Here is a 25,116-nt window from a genome sequence, read left to right on the forward strand (position 1 = left end):
ACTACAGAGGCAGGAAGCAGTCATTTACTCTGCAGCAGGGAGCTCATAAAGGGTAATGACAAGTCAGAACTGTACTGGATAATGTGTGATAGTCTGATACTGATACCTGCCTGACTGTGAAACATGCTACTGTTCCCCTGAGGGATAAAATATTTAAAGATTAAATGTCATCAAAATCTCAATGAATGGGGAGCCTCCAAAGACCTATCAATGGATAGAGGAACATCTGCACACCGACTCCATCCCATATATTTATTTAAACACACAACATGGCGATCTTTGCCCAGTTACAATATTTAAAATTCACCTTCAGTCCCTTTGGGTCTCTTCTCTTTAAATAATTTTAAACTCAAAATAAAGGAGGTGTCACTGCAGCCAGCTGTAGTTATTACTGTTAATGCACTTTATTATTATGTAGTGTATTTTGTCATACCTAGCCTTGCTGTTGTGATTTGATGTTGCTATTTGACCCTGTCTTGGCCAGGTCTCACTTGCAAAAGAGGTTTTAATCTCAATGTGTACCACCTAAACTTCATGTGTTGCATGCTTATAGTTAAATTTTATATATATATATATACATATATATATATATATATATATATATATATATATATTTGATGCATTTTATTTATTTATTCAACCTTTATTTAACCAGGATGACAAACAAACCTGGCCACAAAAAATACACTGTGTCAGATATGTTTTTTCCACTTCAACTGATTAGTTAAAATATTAGCCTATTAAACATTTACTCATGGATTCATGGATCGATTACTGAACAGGCCTTCTGGGCACAGGTCCTGGGGCCCACAGTGACAGGGCCCCCTGACCTTCATCTACAAAATATCACTCAAATTACTGTGACATGTACTGACTAAGAATAGACTCAAAATAAAACAGACACAGAAAAGCATAACAACTACCAAGAGATGCAAAACCACAAACTTTGTGTGTCTTGCTCCTATGTAGGAGAGTTGGCGGGGCCATTACTGTGCCCAGGGGCCCATTGTCTCATAATCCATCCATGCATTTACTCCTTCTCGCTGAGTTAACATATCTAGGATCTATGAATGTGTGAACATTATTCATATTCATATAAACGCACACAGGACACAAGACTCCACAAAAGTCCAATGTGTGTGCACTAGAGGTTTCAAGTTTCCACATCAAACTTGTGCTAGGTTCATACTGGATCCTGATTGGTCTCCAAACTATGTGTGATATAAAGAAAAAATCATGCTCCTATGCACACGTGTTAAACTCACATTTAAGGTGTGAAAAACAGCCAACTCTGCACAAACATCATTCTGCACAGTGAAGGTCAAATATCAAAGTGAAGTAACAATAAGCAAAATACATATGTGAGTGGAGGAGGCTTTAAAATGGTTACCACACACACACACACACACACACGCACACATGTACAGTTAATCAATAAGACCTTTCAATAGCCCTCAAAAAGAAACACCTAAAATTGAATAAATGAGCTAATTAATGTGATGGACAAGAAACATTATGTGCATTCCTGTGCAGAAATCATTCCTGCTTACCATGCAGAATGCAGCAAACATTTAATCAGCTGCAATTACAACATTTACAGTTCAGTGTACTGGTGCTAAAACCACTTCCCTTGCCACTAAGCCGCAAGCCTGAGACTAAGAAATAAATAAATAAATAGATAAATAAGCAGAGAGATGATTCAAGAGGACGTGCAGAGTCATGTGCCACACCACTCTGTCCTGTCCTGCGCACATCAAACGCTTGCCTGCTCCTCCACACTGCTACTTCGCTAACTTAGGGCTCCTCTGAGTCCCCCGTTACAAAGCACGTAGTCAGCACTGTCACTGACAGGCACACAGCAAGCCCGCAGGGACACACAGCTGACACGCGATCATACACACACACATCTAACACAATCACACACACACACACTAATGTATAGCCGACTAGTGTGCCTACTTTTCTCTACATGCACACACTGATGTATTTTCCGTGTCTCCCTCACACACCTCAGTGCTAAGAGCTACTGACAGGTGGGTACCAGCTCATACTGCGGCGGTGCAGTGTGCGTCCGCTGTTAGCTGCTCCTCATGGCTGCTTCTGTTGCTTTATGTTGAGTTGTGCAGCTTGCTCCTTAGGTCTCATCCTTTAATCTGCCGACCATGAGGTATTATACTGTAGCTGGAAGGCTGAGCCTGCCTGCCATAGGTGTAGGTCCCGGCAGGGTTAACCTGGATCAATACCGCACGCGCACCACTCAACATTACAAAAGCCCTCAAACTGTTTCCCTGCCTGCTTTCCTGCCTGCCTGCCTGTCTCCTGCTCGCCTACAGTCTGTCTCTCATCGTCCCTCTCTCTACCCGTCTCACCGCTCCCTCCAGCTCCCTCTGGAGAGCCAGCTTTACTTGTTCACACACACATGAACGCACTACCTCTTCTCTGGTTTCCCCTCCCCCTGTCTGCGGGGAAGTTCCTCACAGAGAGTGAAAACATGTAAAGCAACTAGCAGGAGGTGAGTGAAGATTCATCCTCTGAGAAACAGAAACACGGACGAGCCTGGTCAATAAGCAGCATATTTCAAAAACACCCCTGCCAGTCACAGCTGCTGTCACCGAGGAGTCCTCACTCTCCAAACAGCGGCAGAACAAAGCTTTTGGAAACAGCGAAACGCACACTGTGTTGCTCAAACACAGGGTCGAGAGCTGGTGCCAGGCCGGGAGACACATGCATGTGGTGGAGCAGGAGTCTGATTAAAGCGCAGTGTTTGCTTTTGATTACAGTGCTGCTTACAGAATGACTCTTGGTACATTTAAGTACATTTTACAGGATCTTAAAAAATAGCAATCTTAGTTTGTGTGTGTGCTTCTGTTGTTTTTACTTTATTTTACATAGTTTGGGAAAATCATACTGTCAACACACTTTGAGTTGCGTGACAGTTGTTTTGGCCTGTTGGTGTTTTTTTTTTAATTTATCTATATATTTATTTAAATCTAAAACAGACTTTTACCTGCTTAGATAAAGGCAAAAACAAATAAAAATCAAGGAAGCAATATCTGAATTTTAATCAAACAGTATTAATTTAAATATTCATCTAAATGCAACAAGTGTTAAGTAATTCTAGAGCTAAAACAAGTCAATTAATTGATAGGTAACTGACGGAAAATTAATTGCCAGCAATTCTGGTAATCAGCAAATATTTTTTCCAGCAAATAAACTGTTGGTTGCCTTTTTGTCTGATGTCATTGTGAATTAAATATTTTGTTGTTGTTTTTTCCCTGTTGGTCAAACAAAACAATCTGAAGACGTCACTTTGAGCACTGGAAGCTTGAAATCTGCATTTTATACACAAAATAATTAATAAATAATTCAAGAAAATAACAAGCAGATCAATTGGTAATGAAAATGACTGTGAATTAAAGCCCTGAAATATATATTTAAATGTCTCAGCACTCTAAATTAATGTAGATCTGGTGTTTAAGAATAAAAAATGTAAAAGACAACAGAAATAAACTGCAAATTAACAGTATTATCTATTTATTTATTAGTTTAGCAGTTTAATTCACCTTTGATTTTAAAAGCAAATTTAAACATCTAAAAAAAATGATGCCTCTTAAAAATAAACATGTCAGCAAAGGACAACAGACCCACTGATAGATAAGAACAAATAAAGAGATTAAATGAACTGCAGACCAGCAGCAGTTTCACACGAGTGAGTGAAGTGTAGTAAAGTAAATAAAGTGCGGTAGCCCCGATAAGCCATCAAGAGATTAACAAAGCGGTGGGATTATCTATATAGGACACTCTTGTGCGGGATGGGGGGGACAGTACAAACGGGTTTAAGGTTAAAATTACATCAATAGGCAGTTCTGAGTATTAGACAGGCTGGATTATATTTACTGACTGCAGAGGGTGAGAGTGGAGGGGTGCATAAGTGAGCGTGGAAAAACAACACATCACTGTTTTTTTTTTTGTTTTTTTTGTAACCGTCGTCTGGAAAAGAGCAGTTTTATAATCATTTATGAGCCACCGGCCGAACTCAACTATGGGTGGAGTCAAACGGATAAGGGCTTCCAATACATTAATTACATACGTAGTCCTCCTCCCAAAACCTTGAATCATCGCGTCACGTGACTCACAAGTGGCTGAAGTGGCATTATCCCTGTCAGACTTTAATCCTGCAGCTAAAACCAAATCCTGACCTACTCTCTGAAATGAGGCAGGGGGCTTGAGAAGGAAGTTGAGGCTGACGATGGTCCAGGCTCAGAATTGTGTGCGTGTGTGTGTCTATGTGTGTGTGTGTGTGTGTGTTTCTGTGACAAGTTTGGAGGACGCCTGTACGCTGTGTGGGAATGTAACATGTAGACTAATTCAATTATCGGAGATGCTCACAGGGTTGCCAGCCGTGATCAATATGCGATAAATACTTGAGTAAATATCCTGAGTTGACATCGATATCTCAAGTGTGGAAGCCTGAGCTCCACTGCAGAGGGGAGCGGGTGGAAATGCCTGTTGTGTGGGCAGCATTTAAAGTGAGACAGAGAAGGCGAGGGAGAATTATTGGTGATTGTGAGAAAGCCTGAGGGAAAGGTTTGTTGTTGGTGCTTCTTATATATGTGACTATAAGGTGCTCAGAAGAGCCCTGAACGTCTGCGGAGCCAGTGCGGTTCTCCAACTCGCAAAAAAGCTGCAGCCTCCGCAACTCTTTATGTTTGTTTATTGTTTGTCTTCCAGGTTTGATTTTCTGACAAAATCCTACAGTCTGTGAACGCAACAGCACACAAATACATAGCTTAAAAAACAAACAAAACACATGTCACTGTACCACCTGAGGCTCATTATCGAAGGATTAATAACAATTAGAGACGCTCTCTGTTTTGCTAGACAGGATATTCAAGGGTGCAGTCCACTAATTTAACAACTATTTCCAGCCCTATACTCCGGCTTACGACTCTCCTCCGCACAGAAACACCAAAACAAATCTGCAAGCATTTACAGGCGGGCTGCTTTCATCATTCCTGGCAGAAAACATACGAGGCTGGTTCCCCTCTTTAACAAACACCATGTCTAAGTTGAAGGGGCTATTAGGAGTGAGGGCTGACCTGAAAACCTGGCTGCTCATTCCTTAAGACAGCCACAACACAACTGCTCTGAGAAGCACTGAGTCAGTGTGAAGGCCTGGCAGATCTGAGCGCAAATAATAAGATTGTTTGTCATAATCGGATCTCTCTGTAGAAACATCTGCAGTGGTGGACTGCGTTTTATAAAAACACTAAGAGCCTGCAAAGAAAATGGCCAGTGTTGTGAGAAAGCAAATCAGGGCTGCATTTTGTCTGGTGGCATTTCTGTTATGTGCACTGATGTTTGATCAAATCAGAGCCCATCTGTGTGTGTGTGTGTGTGTATGTGTGTGTGTGTGTGTGTGGGGACCTGAGTTGTGAATCATATGCCTTGAGCGTAGGGATACGCCAGCTTTGATGATGTGCGGTGACAGGGAGGAAGCAGCCATACTGTAAATGCTCCACAAATGCCCGAGGTGGCCGTGCATCCATCAAAGGTTGCAACAACTACAGTTGACAACAGGAAGAACAAACACAAGTCCTGTTAAATTAGACTTTTCCTCAAGTGCAGCGTATTTGATGTGCCGTCTTTCGGCGGCTCCACATCTCCACCGCTGTCTCTTTGACATCAAACTCGCCTTTGAAGCTTGTCATTCTATATCTTTGTAATTTATTCTCCCGCAACGTCAAGCGACCGGAAACTGGCCTGCCTGGAGTCACTCCTCACACCACTTAAAACAAAACCATCTCAGCAACCATCGCTGAAATGAACTGTTGCCTCCCGCTTGGGGGAATGGCAGGAACACAGAGGCAGTGTACAAACACACATATATGCATTGACATGGACACACACACACACACACACACACACACACACACACACAGATGTCTACTGTTGTCGAAGAATTCCACTAACGGTAACCACCACTCTACTAAGAATAAACTGCCTGTCTCTGTAACACTGATCTGATAGGGTGGCTCACATTCAGCTTACAGTACATAACATAGAGTTGTACGCTATTTACACCCGCTCATGCTAACACACAGCCGGCTTCATTCTGCGCTGCCATGCTGTGCCAGGGGAGCGGTGACATTGCGAGCTGGAGGGAGGTGGTGAGAGACAATGCACGCAATCTAGGTGGTACGCATGACATGGTGCACTGACACAAAACATGCACATGCAGGGAGGAGGAGGAGGAGGAGAAGGAGGAGGATGGAGGAGGATGGAGGGAAGACAAGCACAGAATGCTGCAGTGGAAAGAGAGTGTGACTCTCCCCCAGAGCGAGGAGGTGAACTACAGCTGCATCCTGTGGAATTCACAATTAATGAAAATGTAGATCACCTGCACAGAATGTGTCGATGTTTAGTGTACGTGGGTGAATAAAAAAAAGAGCAGTCTTACAAGACGCCATTAACTTTTGCAACCCTCCAACAAGAACTCATGCATGGCTGCTCCGGCATCAAATATTTACCATCCTGGTGAGCTGAAGATGTCCGTGTTTTTGCCTTTGGGTTTTTTAACAAGATCGTGCTCTGCTATAGGGGCACTCGTCAATTTTAATTGGATTTGTGTCAGTGTGTGCTTCGTTTAACCTGACAGAGACGGGCAATTCATCAATCAGTGTCATAATGTTGTTTGCATGCGTGAGACAGAGGTGCTGCATTGCTGGCTGGGCAACCAGTGAAGACAGATGGCAACAAGACATATCAAGAAGTCTATGCTAAACACACACGCCCAATCAATCAATCCGCTGGTATCCTAGCAACTCGCACGTACATTTTAATCCTGACGTTTTACTCATTGAAACATTTAAGATGGGAACATAATAGCTTTAAAACCTCTGGACTGAGATAATACTCCCCGCGTACAGTAGAGATATCGCAGCAGCTACTGCACCCATGGGAAATCCTGAGTATAGACTGTTCAGCGAGACACACACAGATTGAACACTTCACGATAAAACATTCTGCGCCTCCAGGGAAATATTAGCCAAGGGGTCGGCAAGACAACAACTATTTACAAACAGTTTCTTCCACATTCTGTTCACTGCCCCTGTGTGTGCAGCTCTCTGCTGCTCTCGGCTGTATGAAAATACTCCGCTGCAACCCGACGTTTGGTGTGATACAATCAAAAGGAATCCCATAGGGTCCTCCCTTTCCCCTGCAACTCTATTCTCCTCTTTCTTTCTGTCGTTCCATCGCTCTCTCGCTATCACTCTCTTTCACATACGTGCTCTGTCTTTCTCTCTCACTGCGACTGACTGGGTATTGGCATGTGCTGGGTCACTTGGCAGCGAGGCAGATGGAGCCGTCCTACTCTCTAGCACCTGCCTGGCCCACATTACCCGACTCATCTCTGGGCTCAGCGAATCACAGTCAGGATCAAGCACAGTTGCATAAAACAACAGGCTTATGGCATATCACAATTGCCAACGCTACTTCTGCTGAAGCTAAAGGACAGCCTGGAAGTGCCGCCGCAGCTCAGTTCAGTAAAACATAAGGGGTGCAGACGGTAAATGTAATAAAATGAGGAGTAACAGACGGACATTTAATCGAAGAAAAAAGCACAGTTTTAAGAGCGGAACCAACACTTTTACACTTAAAAGTGGAAAGGAATAGTTCACATCAATAGTTTGAAGGAATAGTTCAACAGCTATGCTACACTTATTCCCTTTCCTGCTGAGAGTTAGATGAGAAGATCGATACCATGCTGACTATAAAGCTTTAACCAGCAGCCGTGTGGAATATTTATTTATTTCATATTTTTCATCCCTCCCCCCAACATAAAAACATTAAAGTAGCAGAGGACTTAAGTTTTGAAGAAATCAAAGATATTGCCATCATATATTGATGCAGAAAAGGCACAAAGAGATGCATAAAATTTACCAGAATCCAGGAAATAAAGTGTTTGATGCTTGAAGTTTTCTTTGTTAAAAACCCCTGCACCCCCTGTTTCATATGTGTCACCAACAATACTAAAGCAAAGCCCACACCCTTGAGCTCAGCTTAGCATACAGACTGGAAACAGGGGAGCTAGCCTGTCTGTATGCTAAGCTAAGCTAACCGGCTGCTGGCTGTAGCTGTGGATTTAAAGGACAAAAAAAATGGCCCCGGGGCAGCGTCATATCCAACAGACAATTAAACAAGACATACCACATGTTTAATGATTCATAGCCTGCAAATGCATTTTTATTTTTCCCATGTGGATTTTCCTCTGGACATTTTTTGTGAAATAATTACTTTTTCTATCAAGGCTGCAAATAAAAAAACTAAAAACTAGATGTGGAGTGGAACAAAGTAGATATCTAAACACAACTTTGAGGTACTTTTACCTTGAATTTTTCCATTTTATAGGCCTACTTTTAGTCCACTGCATTTCAGAAGCAAATATAGTATTGCTACTTTACTATATTTAATAAAAAAGCTCAAGTTATATTGCTAATTTAGATGTGATACAAAATATAAATAAATAAATAAATAAATAACATAGATAATTATAATCCAAAAATATTATATAATATGATTCTGAAAGAGCCATTCTGTATAATGAGTATTTTTTTTACTTTTGGTACTTTTAGGATATTTTAATGCTAATACATTTTTATTTTTACTTACTGGAATACTTAACTCACAAAATGACCATGAGAAAATTAGTTTGCCACGCCCTGAATTTGTGAAGAAAATTTAGCTTTTCTCACATGCCTTCAAAGATAATGGAAAATATATTGATTTATTGATTGACTGGGGACCACATTTAAAAGACAAACTATATACACTTGTGCAGTATAATCTAAGTCTCATATATCTAGTCGTATGTTCAGTACTTCCCAGACACATTCATTCTTTCTAAAGAAAAAACAACCCAAGAATCGGAGTCTGGCTTTGATGAGAGCATAGATAAGTTTCACTTTCAGTTCAGTTTTAAACAGTAAGGTTTGGTGAATATGCATGAGTTTGGGAAGTACTGAGCATACAAATGGATAAATGAGACTTGGATTGTACTGCACGAGTTGTGTAAGAGTATAAATCAAAATGTCCCCTGTTTTCTGTGGAGGAATACAAGAAAAGTTTCCTCAAAAATTTAAGGCAACATTGCATTACTAATCGGTATAAAAAATGTAGTGGGGATCTGATCCCGCACTGCCATGTCTCCCCACCAGCCAGTCAACTTGCTGTTCACTGTTTTGATGTGGCAAAGCATGAAAGTGGGAGACAAGCCGAAAGAGGCAGAGACAGAGGTCAGAGATGTGTGTTTGTAGCGGCCACGAAATTTGTATTAACTTGATTTCGTGTTTCTTGCCATTAGGACCGCTGATCGCAATTGTAAGCCATGTTGCTGAGGTTCACAACTGGGAAAGTCCATGTCTATGGTTGTTACTGAGCTCCTTATCCATGGAACAATAGTTCTACCACTGGTCTATCTCCTGTGGTTGAGACTTAACCCCTGGGCAGTCATTAGGGGGGTTTCACCGGCCTTACTGACTGCAGCTCTGCCATACCGCTCACTTTTTGATGCTGTGAGGAGAACAACAACATCGACTGCAGAAACACAGGTGCCCACTGGGACCAGTGTCAGTGTGAATGGAACCGCCCTTTACAAGATTGTCACAGCAGTTTTCATTGTCCAACTCAGTCACATCAATCTGGACTTGAGGCAGATAGTAACCATTGTAGTGACATCACCAATCCTACGCACCAGAGCAGTAGGAATCCCAGTGACAGGAGCAGTGACCACTGTCTTTATTTTGACAGCAGTCCATTTGCCTGTGAAGGAAACTGCCATATTGGTGGCTGCTAAAATGCTGCAACACTAGTGTCAGTGTTTTGGGAGACTGCATCGCCGTGGCACTTGCTGACCAAGTGTACAGAGCTGAACTGGGAGAAATGGAGGAGCACGACGTTGTCTAGAATGAGGAGCTGACTGGAACAGCTACCTATGATGCTGAGTGCACATCCAGGATGAGGAGTATCATTCCTGCAGCTGTGACTCTATTGAGTCCTTTCATACTGCACTACAATATCTCCCAGAGTGAATTACAGGGTTGACTTTTAAGATTTCTCCCGTGCCAAACAAAAAACTTATGATATCCCTTTCACCTTATTTTATTATTAAGGAGTATCTGACTTAGGTATCATATTGAATTTGTATTTTACTATAGTAATATTGTAGCAGTGCTTATGGTATTGTGTTGTATTTACAGGTAGACCTTGTGTTAAAAGTAATTTTGTCAACATGATGTAGTCGTCTTTAATAGATGTTCAATATAGTAACAGATGACATTGATGTAGGTTTTGAATTTAATTCCTGTAGTATATGTTGCTACTGAGTTGAACTGATGTAGTTTTTTTATTGTATTCCTTTAAGTGAGATTTTGAATGTGTGACTTTTACCTGTTACATTTTCACACCATAGTATTGCTATTTTTACTCAAGTTAAAGATCAGAATACTTCCTCCACCGCTGCAAAAAACATAATACACTCATAAACACTTTACCTCTGACTAGCAGACCTCTGAGTTCACCTGACACCAAAAATCAAAATGTCTTTCTAAAACTGGAGTTGACTATCAGTCAGGAGGCTGCATATAAGTCAGGGTACAAACTCCTTGAGGAAATAAAATTAGTTGATGGGTCAAGAGAGGGTAAAAAAGTGAGAACTGATGTGAGAATAAACATGATTTCCAATATTGTGAGTCTCAAAAGCGCAGCCAGAAACCGTCCTGTCTGTGAGCAGCAGAGCCACTTCAAGCCACCAGCAGCAACCTCACACAGCCAGCCAGCAAGCCTCCCTGACAGGGGAAAGAAATGCTGCCCTCTACCAGCAGTGCTCATTTCTCCCCCATGCAGGAGCAGGCACACACACTGAGAGGAAAGCATAAGCATGCGTGTGGGTCATGCACACGTCGTTGACTCGGAAGTCTTCTCCTCATCTTCCTCTTCCGTCAGAAACAGAGGAAACACAATGGTCAGACTGTGCTCCAGGTTTGTGTCAGAGGTTCAGCTGCGTGCAGACCTTACTGTAGTTGACTTGTTCTGTTGGGGGGTGGGGGGGTGGGGGTGGGGGGGGGGATTCCCAGCTTCCGTTGCATACATATGGAAAAGGATGGAAATGGTGGCTCCAAGTGGGTTTATGAATAAGAGAGGTCACAAAAGGGCTGCGGCTGTGACATAGATGGACAGCCCACTCAGCAGTTTTCCCTGCCTCTCTTGTGGGAAGAAAATGAGCACTTGAAGGTTTCAATGAAGCGATAGCTTTACACAGGCGTTTTTATTGAGGCACCTTTCCAGGCTATGTATTCACTGTCATATAAAATCAGCACTCTGACCACTGCACCGCCCATAGTGTGAGCCACCAACACATGGCTGGACTGCAGGCCGGGGCTTGCAGCTATAACCAGTAGGCAGTCTCAGCTCTCCTGGGAAATGGGTGGAAATTACAGGGTCCCCAAACTGACAGCAGTTCATAACAAATTTAAGCTGTAATCATAGGATTCTGACAGTGATATCAAAAGATATTATAATGATCACTTGTAGGGTGCATCTCAGGGTGTTGCATGCAGTAAACTCAACTTTTTTTTTTTTTTACGCAGCTTGCACGGTGTTCTGTACACTGGAGGACTTTGGGTTCATTTTCTGAAAGCCTTCATCGTTCCAGCTCTCCTCCTATAACTAAGCAAAACACTCAAAACTGGTTCCCATGGCAACGTGGAGAACCTAACCTGGAACAGTTGGAACTGAATACAGCACTACCTGTAAACACACACGGACACACATATTCACGAGTACAATAGCACAGTTTTGCTCCCACATCAAGGTGCCGTAAATGTCAGAAGACTGTATCTTTCGACATTTGCTGCTTCACAGAGAGCTGACATCAGAAAAACATGGCAGAAGAAATTCACACTTCTACAGGTGGCGTATAGAAAACAATCCATGCATATTATTTCAAATTATTACAACATATCTGGATGTTTCTGGAACCAGGGGCGGGTTTAAAAAAACTGTATGAGGGGGCCTGACTGGGGCACTGTTTTAAAGAAAAGCGCCACATTTGTAAAATTTGTAAATTTGTCAAGGCCTGTAAACTCCAGTGGAATGAAAAAAGTGACAGCTCTGAGCACAGGGCTGCATTTTGCTTTGTAATGCATTGCTCTCACTGTGTTGCCATTGGGCCAAACCAGGCTAAAGTAGTTAAAGAGATACTCTCAACCAGCTTTGTGTCATAACAATGTGGCTAGTCTGTGTACATGAACTGTGGTAAACTTCCCTCCGTCTTACCCATGCCCAGATCTCCCTGCTCATCTCCCAACTCAAATCTGCCATCATCCATCAGATTTTCACTGGCTGCTGCTCAAACAACAGATTGTACTTGCACATTTTCGAATGCCCACCACCACAGACACAGAAAGTACAGAAGAGGATTGAAAGACTCTCAAAAACTCAGTCCAAACTCCGATCAAAGTGTAAACCTAGGCCGTGTTGCTCAAATACAAACCAGGATTCTGCTACTGTATTGCCTATTCCTAATATGTCTCCAGAAACAGATTTCAGTGCACTGTTTGGCTGTAATACAAGAGCTTGTGAACAGGAAGTGGGCGCCATACTGTTTCCTGTATTGTAAAAACTGAGGCTGAAAAAACTGAGATCAAACTCTAAAACTAAGCAGTGCTGATAAAATCTGAACCGAGATTCTGCTACCAGGCTGGCTATTTCTCACAGATAATGTTTTCAGAAACTAGGGCTGCCCACTAATGGTCGACCAAAAGTTAGTCATCGACCAGAAAGGTCATTAGTCGGCAAGATTTCAATGGTCACTTAGTCACAAAAAAAATGTGGAAGTCAAAACCTATATGACTGGACCATGTGGGAATTTAATTTAAATGGACAGACACAGGAAGTGGCCACGCTCAGCAGTCAGACAGGAGTCACTTTAATTTCCAGGGCTGGTACCTGCGGTGATTCCACAGGCTAGTTAATAACATGTCGGGCAGGAAATCCAAAGTGTGGGATCAATTTGAGAAGGTGAAGGACGAACCCAAGGTGATATGTAAACTCATCTTCATTGGTCGACTACAAACATGATGTATCATCTGAAACATGTAAGTAGCTACATGCTCATTAGCCACTTAGCACAATCATTACTGCTTTGCTGACAGCGTCATTAACAGGCGGCTCGCTCAGTGTGTGACGTGCACTTGTAGATAAAATATTGGCCTATATTAATGAAGGTTCATTAGTACAGTTTTGTATTTCTCTGTAATGTAGCACAGTGTTAACAATGTTACTGATACTATTCTTTCTCACACCTTGAACTCAAACCATTGTGTTGCCCCGCCCAAAATATATCATTTAATAATCAAATTAATATCATAAACATGCAGGCGACTAGTCGAAAATGACGACTATTGGTTGACTAGGAGAATTCCTCATCAAAAACATATTTTTAGCTTGCTGTTTAAGATCACTTGTTACCAGCTAGCCGCCATATTGTTTCCTGTGGAAAAACAGGCAAGCTCACATTATGTCACCCACCAGCGGGAGCATTTAGTGGTCGGGTACCACACAGTGCATTGTGGTAGTTGTAGGTTTTCTACCACAAGTAAAAAATGCAAATGCCACATTTCTGTTTCCTCTGGTCATATAGCACCAATTTAAAAAGTATTGTCATTTTTCTACAGCGCAGACACCTAGTTTTATGAAAAGACCTTCTTAAATACTTCTTTCACTGCACACATAATCACATTAATTCTTGCTGACATATGATGTTAATACAGGTGATTATTACAGCTTTTCCTGCTCAAAATTAGCTTGTATGTGTCTGCTTAGATGTGCCACAAGCTACACACCGAGGCCACGCCTCCTACAGTCCTTGCGCTTCATTCCTTTGTTTTATTTTTTAAATATCCTTGGAGAGAGGGTTCTAGCAGGATCTGAGAGTGTAGTTACCCTTTAAGTTGACTTTGAACAAGGTGAAGTTCAGTTAAACAGCAACAATCAAGTTACTTTGTTAAATTACAAACATGAGGTCAAGCATGGTCCTACCTAACTTCAAAGTCTGTGCACGTGCAGAGCGCAAACACAGTTTTCTGTATGGTCGCTTTTTGTGAGTCTGTGGGCATTTTGCATCTGTTAGTAGTCAGTTTGTGCCTCTTTGTGGTTGTTTTGCATCTCTTTTCAGTCGTTTTATGTCTCTGTAAGATATATGTACCTCTTTGCGGTTGTTTTGTGTCAGTTTGTGGACATTTTTTGTCTCTTTGAGGTCATTTTGCACTTCTTTGGGGCGAATCTGTATTTCTTTGGAATGATTTTTTGTCTCTTTGAGGGAAATGTTTTGTCTTTTTGTGGCTGTTTGTGTCTCTTGTTGTTGGTTTACATCTTTTATGGTCATTTTGCATCTTTTTCTGGAGGTTTTGTCTCTCTTTGCAGTCGTTTAATTGCCAACAACATATGTTAACAGTCACTTCATACAGAGGTTCTGCTCCAGGGTCCCTGAGCCTGTACCCGCAAGTCCCATTCAGTAATCCATCCATGATACTAATAAGCCAACTACCTATATACTCTGATAAGGGGGCCCAAAATATTTAAGGAAGGGCTATGCAATCCCTGGCCCCACCTGTGCCTGTATCACCAAAAGCAAGGTGAAAGCTTGAGAAATGTGCTGGGTGCGAAGGTTTAAAAGAAGAGACAAACTTGACCTGGGTAAAGCTTCACGTCAACAGCATTCCCAACTTGAGGCTCTAAGCCAGCCTTACAAAGTCTCTACATGAGCCTCGATCACTACCACTCGACCTGCTTGCATAGGATTGGCTGCGTGTAAGCATTACAGCTCATGGCTCGCTCCCATTGGCTGTTGGGAGTTTTCTCCATATTCATTTCACCTGTTCAAGACCCATCAGAGCTATAAAGTTCCGGCAGGGTTATATGGTGTTGATATGGGACAAGGACGGGGTCTGGCTGTGTGAGAATTGCCACCTGCTGTGCGTCTCAGCTGCCCATCCTTCCAAAGAAACCACACCCTTGGGTGACGGCTGGGAGGGGAGCACTAGCACACGGAGGGGTGAGAAACACTGAAGTTTACATCCGGTATGCAGCTTTCAGCTGGGATTTTACAGCTTTTTTCTGTTTCTCCAGTGTTGTGCTGAAGCTGTGTGCGAACCTATCTACATGTACATAACACACATGCTGCACACACACGCAGACAGACTGAGCAACAGAGGGATACAGAAAAGGAAGGAGAGACAGAGCAGCTGTTACATCTTCAAATTACTTCCCCCCAAAAAAAGAACTTAGGTAAAAACTGCTCGACTCAGAATCATTATTTATAATTCATTAAATATTCACATGCAGCACATTTGAGATTCCAGCAATTCATCAAACCCTGCTTAGCTAAACAGCATCCTCAAACATCTGCTCTGAACAATGTCGGCCTATCCTGTCGAGGATTGGGATGGTAGTCACACTTGTGTTTTGTACAAACAGCAAACGAAGAGTTGTTGAATGCACACCTGGCAGAAAGGTGTGTAGGAAGAGCTCACTGTCGGCACTGAAACTGAATTTGGAAATACGGTCAAAATTCAATGCTATCCATGGGTGTAGATTTTTTTTTTTTTTTTTTTGGGGGGGGGGGGTATATTCAGGTAGCACCCACTGTTAAAACAAAAAAAGGAGCTGGGCTATAAATTGATACAATAAAGGCAGAAATTGTTGCATAAAATTCCACCATAATGCAGAAAATTACATGTTTGAGACTCATTTTTTTCTGGTGTTGTCGTGTTGAAACGAAACCTACGCCCACCATGCTATTAGTGTGTAAAAATTAAAGTTTCTTTTATTTTCTACTAAGTGATTTTAACTTTGACGAGCCGCTGAGAATGCATCATCAGTGACACATTCACTTCCAGACTGTTAGAAGAAAAACTGCTTCAGTGGCTCAGTTCAAGGAGGCTTCCTGCCTCTCATCTCTAATCAATGAGGGTTTGTTTTACTTCTGCCATGGGCTGTCTCTCCATTACTCACATCATTCAATAATAACAACTAGTGAGAGGAAATGTGTAATGGACAGGTCACAAATACAAACAGAAATGCAATTTGTTTTTACTATTTCCCTTGTGTTGCTGTCGTGTATTGTATGCGTTCTCATATGTTCGTGAAGCTGCCATCTTGACCAGGACTCCCAGGAAAAGACACCTTGTATCTTAATGGGACATCCTGGGTAAATTAAGATGAATAAATAAAAATAAAACAGGCAAAAAAGCATCTCCTCTTGAATGAAAGGTGTTTCTCAATTTAACTACCATCTGACAAAGACACAACCTCAGTGTATTACTGTTCCACCCTCCCATCTTCAGTATATTTTAGTGATTTAGTATTACCAGAAAAATGTGAGACTGGGGACGGTCAACCGGTGCAATCCTCCTCATCACACCACCTTCCACAACTCCTCACTGCTGCTCCTGAGAGTCATCTAGCTGATTACTTAACTCCTGATTGTAATGAGTGTAACTCTGCAGCAACATATTACTCATGCAACAGGTTGGAGTGGAATGTGAACGACAGCTAACTGAGTAATGAATCTCTACAGTTGCTGCTGTGATGCACATGCAAGTGTCTGTTTAAAAAAAAAAGGAGGAGATTCAAACTCTCAGGGAGCTTAAACACAGCGATCCCACAGGTCTGATAGACACACAATGAATTTACAATGCTCTCACATCTTATCTCGCTGCTCCCTTAAGCTATATACTCTGTTGCAGCGTTGTAGTGAGTCTGTTATCACTTCAGGAGGAAAAATACACTACTCCACTTTCATGAAAAAGTTAATAATTGCTATACAAATCTAGCAGTGCTGGAGAAGGGCTGAAATTTAAATGCAGTAACTTGAACACATTGGAAATAAAAGGCTTACGCCGATACCTGACAAGCAGATAGTCATTATTCCTGGAAGTGCTAATGAAGAACTTTCTCATTTGGCATTATTTTTTCACACCTCATGAGGATTATTTTACACCATAGGGGCTCAGTCTGAGATAAATTGCTCTACAACGTGAAGTCTTCGCTCTTAATGAGTGAAAAACCTGAGACCAGCCATGACTTAAAAAGACATTGCAAATGCTCTTTAAGGCAGAAAATGAACATAGCAGAGAGCCACCTTGGGCGTCTGCAGATCACTTAGTGCGATCCCTCCTCGCAGACAGGTGAGGGGAGACATGAGGAGTCATGAGGAGGGTGCAGCGGATGTGGCTTTAGAGGGGAGCAGTGCAGTGCCTCCTGCTATCACTCCGGACAAAACCGGAGCCTAAATTGGAGAGCTTCCCCTACACCCAGGATCAACTAGGGAGTATTAATGGATTCGGAGTGGATCAACTGATGGCTATCGTATTTCGCTGTTTTGACTCAGTGTGCACGGACGACCCAACACACACATGTGCATGTGCACCACTGTGGTGCAATGCAGATGTTTACACCCATGTCTTGGTTTGGATCATTTTGTGAGAAAAAAAGCTCTCGCAATCAATTTAGCTGTATCAAACGGTGCTGAGCTGCAAACTTAGATTTATATGAAGAGTGCACAACAGTTCATGTGGTGTTTATTGTGATACAGCCTAATGGAGTGTAAGCATTCAATCAGCACCTGTTTATCTGAGCACATTTTCACTCCAGGTTAAGTCAAAGGTCCAGAGAGATAATTAGGAGGAGAAAAATCTGGTTTTGCTACTAACAGCTCAACAAGCAAGCAAACAACTTATCTACCACTCAGGGTTTAAATGTGTTTACACCACAACAACAAGGCTGTCTTCACATGCTTAATAATACTCATTGATCAGGCCCACAGATAGGGATCACGTCAGCCGCCCTGTCCACACCTTCACCATTTAGCCTGTGTGACAGTCAAGCAACACTGCATGTCGTTTCTGTAGCACCACAAACAATTAACGCCAAGTCACACTGTTTCCTGGTGTGTGACAGAGATTCAGCCTCATGCCTTGCTTAACAAGAAAACTCATTAAGGGTGAGAAAAATATTGTGTTCTGACACCAAAGTAAGCCACAATGTAAAAAAATACACAAGCAAAATGCAGCAAACATATTTAGTTTTGAGCGAGCAAACAAACTTAATTCACTTATCAAACTAAGAGTCAGTCCTCCTTTAAAATTTAGACAATATAAACTATTATAAATAATAATTATACATTGATCTACCTATTTTCTAATGTTTTGTGAGTTTTGCTGCATTGATTATTTCATCATCCAATTATGTAATAGTTTATTTTTCAAACCTACAATTACATAATAGGCTCAGGTGATTATATAAATTTAATAGCATATTTTAAAAAATGTTTTACTTACTTACAGTTAAAAATAGTTTATTCATTTTTAACAACAGCTGTCTGAGCACTGAAATACAGGATCAATTAACATTAAGTGACCTATATTATTATAACACCAATCACATCAATAATTTGATAAAAACAGCCATGATACTTTCTGAAACTATATTACAAATATGACTGATAAAAAGCAATTAATTAATCTGTATTTTCTGTGACAAGTAGCTTCAAAAGCTTTGTACAAATAAAATCAAAAAGATTGTTTACCTCTGCTAAAATTACTTTTATCAAAATAACATAAAAGCTTACACTTCTGTAGCAATTTGAAATAACAATATATAAAATGCATTTAAGTGAAATAACATTTAAAAAATAAGCAGGGCATCAAAACTACAACAATTCACAGCTTTATCTTTTCTAGGTTATTCAAAGTTGCATTTTAAAAGCCCAGTTTTTTACTGAATAAACTCAACAACAAAAACTGTATTATAGTAGATGATATAATGAACAACCAGCTCTGCCTTGTAAAATAGACATAATTTAATAGCCAATCCCACAGTGCCTATTAGCACACCTAAGGCTCTACACAGCAAAACACAACAGAAATATATAAACAAACAGTAAACAGCAGCTGAAACTACAGCAGCCCCACAAAACCAAGATAAACCAGCAGGCCTGAAGATGAGCTCACACACTGCCTCCTAAATGACAAAACAAAAACTAATCATTGATTTACTCTTTAAGCCCTGTCACTATAGTAACCAGAAATATATTTTAAAATCAGATCCATAACGATACACGTAATTATCACGTAATTATCTAAACACAGGATTTAGAAATAACACAAAGGAAATGCAGTTTTAGAATTTTAAACACGTATTGTTAAATAAAAAAGTTATTTCCAAATATGCCTGAGACAGCTTGAGTGAATTAAAATTATATTTAAATGTGATTTAAATTTTGCATAAGGCAGACGTTTGTAAATTACGACTGCAGGTTTGAAAATACGCGTTTTAAGCTTTAAATTTTAAATCAGAGTAAATATTTCTGCACTATAAGACAAAAGCTTTCACAGACGAAAGGAAAAACAGTGGGGAGGTTTTACTATTAAATTAAATTCTCCACCATCAAAATATGGAGTTACACCTCCACGTGTGATTTCGCCCAGTTTCCACTGACTCAAAATGAACACCTGTACGTGTCACGAGCTGCACTCGTGTCGGCCCCACTCATATGGCGAAGATTTCGCTTTACAGGCCTGTTGAGAACACGCACACGCGTTCAGCAGCTTCACACACTGCCGATTGGACACAAGCGGGCACATGTATGGACATTTGCTCCATCTGATTCCGCCCTATAGCCGTGCAGTATGCGGGGCCATCATGGCAGCCATTATGAGGCTCTCCAACATTGCCATGGCCTACGTGCACACTTCTGTGGGGAGTGGCGCAGGCTTTTTTTTACACCATGTTGCGCCTTTCAGCACAGAAAAACGAGCCTCAAAGCGAGGCAACAACACAGCAGCTCGATCTGAAGACATTTTGAACATACAGATTTTTTTTTCTCGACGGTGTGGCACAGCTAAAAAACAGAAAAAAGGCGAGGGCTGTAATGCAGGGAAGTGTAGCCTGCACTGAAGGGGGGAGGACTGTACTGGAAGCGCATAAAGTATGTGTCACGTGTTCCTCCACAAGGGGCTTGAATATTTACCTTTTTGTCACGCAATGTAGTCTTACCCTAAAGCCAAAGGCATTGTTGTGAAACAGGGTGGGTCTATACGTGGTGGGAGCCTATAGGTTGCGTAATCTGCCACAAACGGATGACTTTATTACGCATTACGCACAAGAGAAAAATCTTTAATTATTATTTCCGTGCAATTAAAAGCTCCTTTTCTAATTGTGAGAAGACAAGCTGGTACAAAAGCACAACATGTGACAGAGGTGTGTGGACTTTAGGGTTAACGTATAGATTTACTCACAAAAAAAACACCAGCTCGCACTTTTCCTCACGCACACACACACACACACATACAATCTGTGCTCCCCACATGCATACACACACATGCATATAGTAACCAGAGGAGAGGCTTGGCTGATTGGTATGCAACTCATCGTGCATTGCGGTGTTACAGTCAATAATGAAACCTAACTTTATCGCTCACATACAGGGAAAACGGCCTTATAGGGAAACCATTACGCATTAAGCAGCTGCCTATATGAAAGTGAGAGTACAACCTATATAAGATTCAGTTGAGATGATTTTTTACACGTATGCACTTAGTGTGTGTGTGTGTGTGTCCATGTTTTACAGTGGGGTAGGCCTTGCTGCAGATCACGCGATATGGCAGCAGCAACCGTGTGTTCTGCGGATGTTGGTGCTAAACTGCTTCTTTGTCGCTTTCTTTCTTTTGTTTCAACGCCATGCAGTTACACTTCCATCGCCGGGGAGTAAAACAACAGCAGCGTGGCTCAAAATCACGCACAGGAGCCGAGAGAAGAAGGAAAAAGCTGCGTGCTATATTTCTCAGCGGAAGCCTACAGGTCACAGTCTGCCATGGGGCACAGTATAGGCGTATGACACAATGTGTGTGTGTGCGTGTAAGTGAGTGTATGTGTGTGTGTCAGATTGTAGGCCTACCTTAGTTTTTTGGGAACAGAGTAGTCTACCTCTATCACCTTGCCGTGTAATTCAACTTTACCTGTAGGGGCGAGAATTGATAGTGTAACATTAGCTGTGTGTCATGAAAGCAACAATGCAAAGCTGGTAGGCCTACACAGCAACACTTTGAATCACTTCACCAAGTAGGTGCGTCCCCATTCAAACAGCCAACCCCTTAAAAAAGTACTGTACCCGGGCGCGTTGTGCGCACGGCGGCGGCTAAACTGGGTATGTTTGGATTAAAACAAGCACACAGTGACATTTTGGGGGTCACAACTGGGGGGAATCGGCGCCAAAATGAAGCATGATAAGCTTATAGTGTGGGGGGGAAATGGGCAGCCATGCTTTCCACTCCCACAACCCTCACACAGTGCAATGAGGGGTATTTTTTTCAGCTCCGAGTAAAGAATGCAACATCAAAGAAGAGATGGTTTGAAAGGAGAATGACTTGTACTCTTTCTATTCTAGGTAGGTGTTTCTTAATTCTCCGTGTTGACCCAGCCCGAGGGGGTTGAATTTGAAGCGCTCCTCGGCGAAGCTTGAACACGGGTTTTCGTTACTATTGAGTGGCCTGGCGCAGCACGGAATTAGCGTCTCACCTCGTCCCCCCTCAGCTACCTGTTTATTAGCTCTTTCCTCCGGACCCCCATGACCCACCTCCAAGACACCTCGTAAAAACATACCCAGACATCAGAGGAACATGGATCTGACAAGTTTTCCGCGCTCGCGTCGCTCTGCTCTCTTCAATAAAATCAAGATAAAAAATAAGTGAAAAATAATTATGCCTACCCGAACCATCAGACCATCCCATACATTCCAGCGGGTGATTGCAAAGTAGCGCCCCACACTATCGGAATCTCCAAAATATAGGTTATTGTGCGCGTAAATAGCGTTACGACGGCTCGTGTTTTCTTTAGGCAAACGGGCACTAAAGCCCTGAGTGTGTCCTGTGATCGATCATTTATCCAATTTTTGTTGGAGCGTGCATGGCTGAGCGTTCATCTAAAACTCTGATGGCACACGGATGTGATCGCAAAACACTGTCCCGAGCAACAACAACAACAAAAATATAACAATAATAACACAAGCAATGCGTTATATGCCACATTTGGGACACCCTGAGCTTTTGTGTTTTTTTAAACCTCATCTTGCAGTTTGACTCGCTGTGATATTTTCCCTGTCACCAGCACAGCATCACTTATCAAATCCACACTTACCAGAAAGAGTCTCTATAGCCTTTATGGCCGAGTTCTGGTCGGGGAAGTCCACAAAAGCATAGCCGGATTTCAGTAGGACCTGCTCGGGCACTGGCAGCTTCCTCTCCCTAAAGAGCTGCTTCAAGTCCTCCTCAGTGACCGAAGGACTTAAATTCCCAATATATAGTCTGTACATGATCTGAGAGGAAAAATCTCGAAGGGGTATCAGATCTTAAGAGTGAGAGAGAGTGGCGATTTTTTGCAGAGAAGTAGAAAAATAAAAAATAAAATAAAGTAGAAAAAAATCTGATGGCATTAAAATAAAAAAAACGCTGCAATTATCACCCCCCAGGAAATTACTAAACTATAGGCGACCCCCCAGCACCAACTCTGGCCCCGGTCTAACTCTTTTAACAGGGACTGGGGGAAAAAGTGTCGTTACGACGCTACTCTGGAGCCAACAAGCACCGCCTCTAAATAAAATCTCCCTTAAAAATCACAAGAAAAAAATGTTTGGAGGTGCATGTGGATTCTCCAGCGTAGAAAGTACATTAGGGTATGAAAGTGGCATGATGATGAGTGGGTACACTGAGCAAAGGGATGGGCTTAAAGGAGGCAGAGGGGTTATTTCATCAAATCATAATAAGGGCCGTGCCTTGGGTCCCTCCAGGCTGGGGGAGTGAGAAAAAAAGGGCTACTGTGTGGAAAATCAAGTCGCTGTCACTGTACTTGTCGACCCAAACAGTGTCACTGATCCCCACAGTTTGCCTTTTATTTATTTATGAGACACACAGAAATATGGATTTATGGAGCGGAGTGTGCAGGGGGTCCTAGCCTCGCTATGGATGTCTGTTTTGGATATCATAAAAACATCTGTGACTATATTTAGGTAGGATTTATGAAACTAAAAATAAGAAACATTATTTCAGCAATACAGAAAGTGAAACCTTAAAGCAGCCATTTTTGTACATTCTGTCCTTATGTAGAAATACCACTGAAATAAACACCATTTCCTGGTCAGGGCCCCGCTGGTTAAAGGGCTTGCAATCTTACACAATGCCATTAAAGGTGATGACACTTTCGCTTTGCATTTCAACCTGTGGATAGTGCTAATGGATCCAAACTGTAAAAGTGAGCAAATATTTATTTTTAGACACTGATAAGGAGAAGTGAGGGGGTTCCTGGCCCTCGGTTTTATCCGTGCAATGGGGGGAGGCGGAGTCACTCACTCATGTATACATATCATCTTTTATTGTAATGTAGGTGTGTGCATGTGGGTGTGTTTGGGAGGGGAGCTAAGCCAAGTCAAAAGCTGGTAATGTAAAGGGAGAGGGCTGCGTGGCGATGGCGGGGGGGGCGGGGGGGCAGGCTGCAGTGCTCGTGCATGGATGTGTACCTTCACCGGTTACCAAGGGGAGGAGCCTCTCGCCTACAGCACTTGAGTGTTTCTACATGTGACTGGCCTGCGCCTTGGAACATTACTGCCACCCTACTGTAGTGGAGAGAGTGCCAGCAGCAGGAGTGACCATTCCTCGCCTTGTTTACGTCACTGTGTGAACAGAGGAATGTCCAAGCTATGGCCTATTTACAAAACAGCTCTTTAGTTGCTTTGCTAATGACATGCTAACACAGTTGTTGCGGGGGCCTTCCTGCTTCCTCCGGCTGGGACTCAAAGAGTTCAAATAAATGACCCATTTGTTTCAGTCACATTAGTTGACAGTCATTTTTACAATCCTTGACATTTAATTTGTAACTTATAAACAATATCCAATTATCGCCTTTCATTACCATTTAAATAGCAGTTACATCTTTATAACTGTTCTAAGTGGATAAATTCAAAGCAGGATTTGTTTGCATCCTCTCTTGTTAACATGTTATGCCCAATTAAGTCACATCATGCAACCACCCAAAAATAAATTCCACTCAAAAAAGGGAAAGTTAACCAGACGGGATGTGACATTTAGGGAACACAGAGCGACCTGCTGACCTCAACAGAACAACACACACACACAGCAAACGCAGACTTGTGGTAGACGAGGGAGAGAAACAGGCTGATGCAGTTTCCAAGGTGTGGTTAAGCTGTGTGACTGGTGTCCTTTCACTTTGCTCTTTATATCATACCGCTGCATCACATTTTCTGTTAATGATGGTCACCACCTTTTAGCAGAAAAACTCCACCTTTGTGAAAATGCTATCACAACACAGAAAATACATACACGTGAGCAGATAAAAACTGTTAGAAAGAGAGGGGGTGGGATTGGATGAAAGATGTATTCAGCAGCATAAAAACAAACTAGGGTTGAAATGGAATTAAAATGGCAGCTTACATCCATGATAACAGTTTATATATTGTACTTAATATCTAGGCTGTGTCAAAGGTCCATTCTTCTCAGATGTTGTGAAATAAAAAAGCGTAAAATAGCTACGTATTGCACACACGAGCAGTTTTGAGGAACTGGCAGTTTACATGATTTTCCTGTTTTGCTATATTTCTTTTTTTTGCCAGTATTTCAGGAGGAAATTCACAAGTAAAGCATTTTAAAATACAATACAAAGAGAACAGTTGAGTCAATTTACATCAACTCCATCTTATATGTGTTAATCAATATTTTTTACCACAGGATATCTAATGTGTTTCCATTGCTGATACTATGATACTTTAATTTAATAGGATAGTTCATGACTGAAATCTATCCACCTCCTTTGTATCAGGTTGAAGGGATTATTGTATATTTCAAAACACAGACAGATAAAACTTGTCTGAATTGATCAATCCGACTAGATGTTTTCTCTTAATAATATGGGTGAACAAACCCTTTTAACTACATCTTCAGACTACAATAGAGACTCCAACAAGTCATTTATTTACCATGTAATATA

General features: G+C 41.7%; 1 protein-coding gene across 3 annotated transcripts in view; it reads right to left on the minus strand.

The window, feature by feature from the left end:
* The window catches only part of igf2bp2a (insulin-like growth factor 2 mRNA binding protein 2a), a 77,112-nt gene extending 54,542 nt beyond the window's left edge, over positions 1–22,570 (minus strand). For 2 of the 3 annotated variants that reach the window (XM_033617165.2, XM_033617164.2), the window contains exons 1-2: positions 22,258–22,570; positions 21,020–21,080 (exon numbers count right to left, since the gene is read on the minus strand). In XM_033617165.2, the coding sequence (XP_033473056.1) occupies positions 21,020–21,080; positions 22,258–22,432 (236 nt within the window). In that variant the 5' untranslated portion in view covers positions 22,433–22,570. Of the gene's footprint in view, positions 1–21,019; positions 21,081–21,829; positions 21,963–22,257 lie in introns of those variants that run through there. The other variant, XM_033617167.2, reaches the window with a different exon arrangement.
* Positions 22,571–25,116: the final 2,546 nt, after the last annotated feature.

Source organism: Epinephelus lanceolatus, chromosome 14 (genome assembly GCF_041903045.1).
Source record: "Epinephelus lanceolatus isolate andai-2023 chromosome 14, ASM4190304v1, whole genome shotgun sequence".
Taxonomy (NCBI): domain Eukaryota; kingdom Metazoa; phylum Chordata; class Actinopteri; order Perciformes; family Serranidae; genus Epinephelus; species Epinephelus lanceolatus.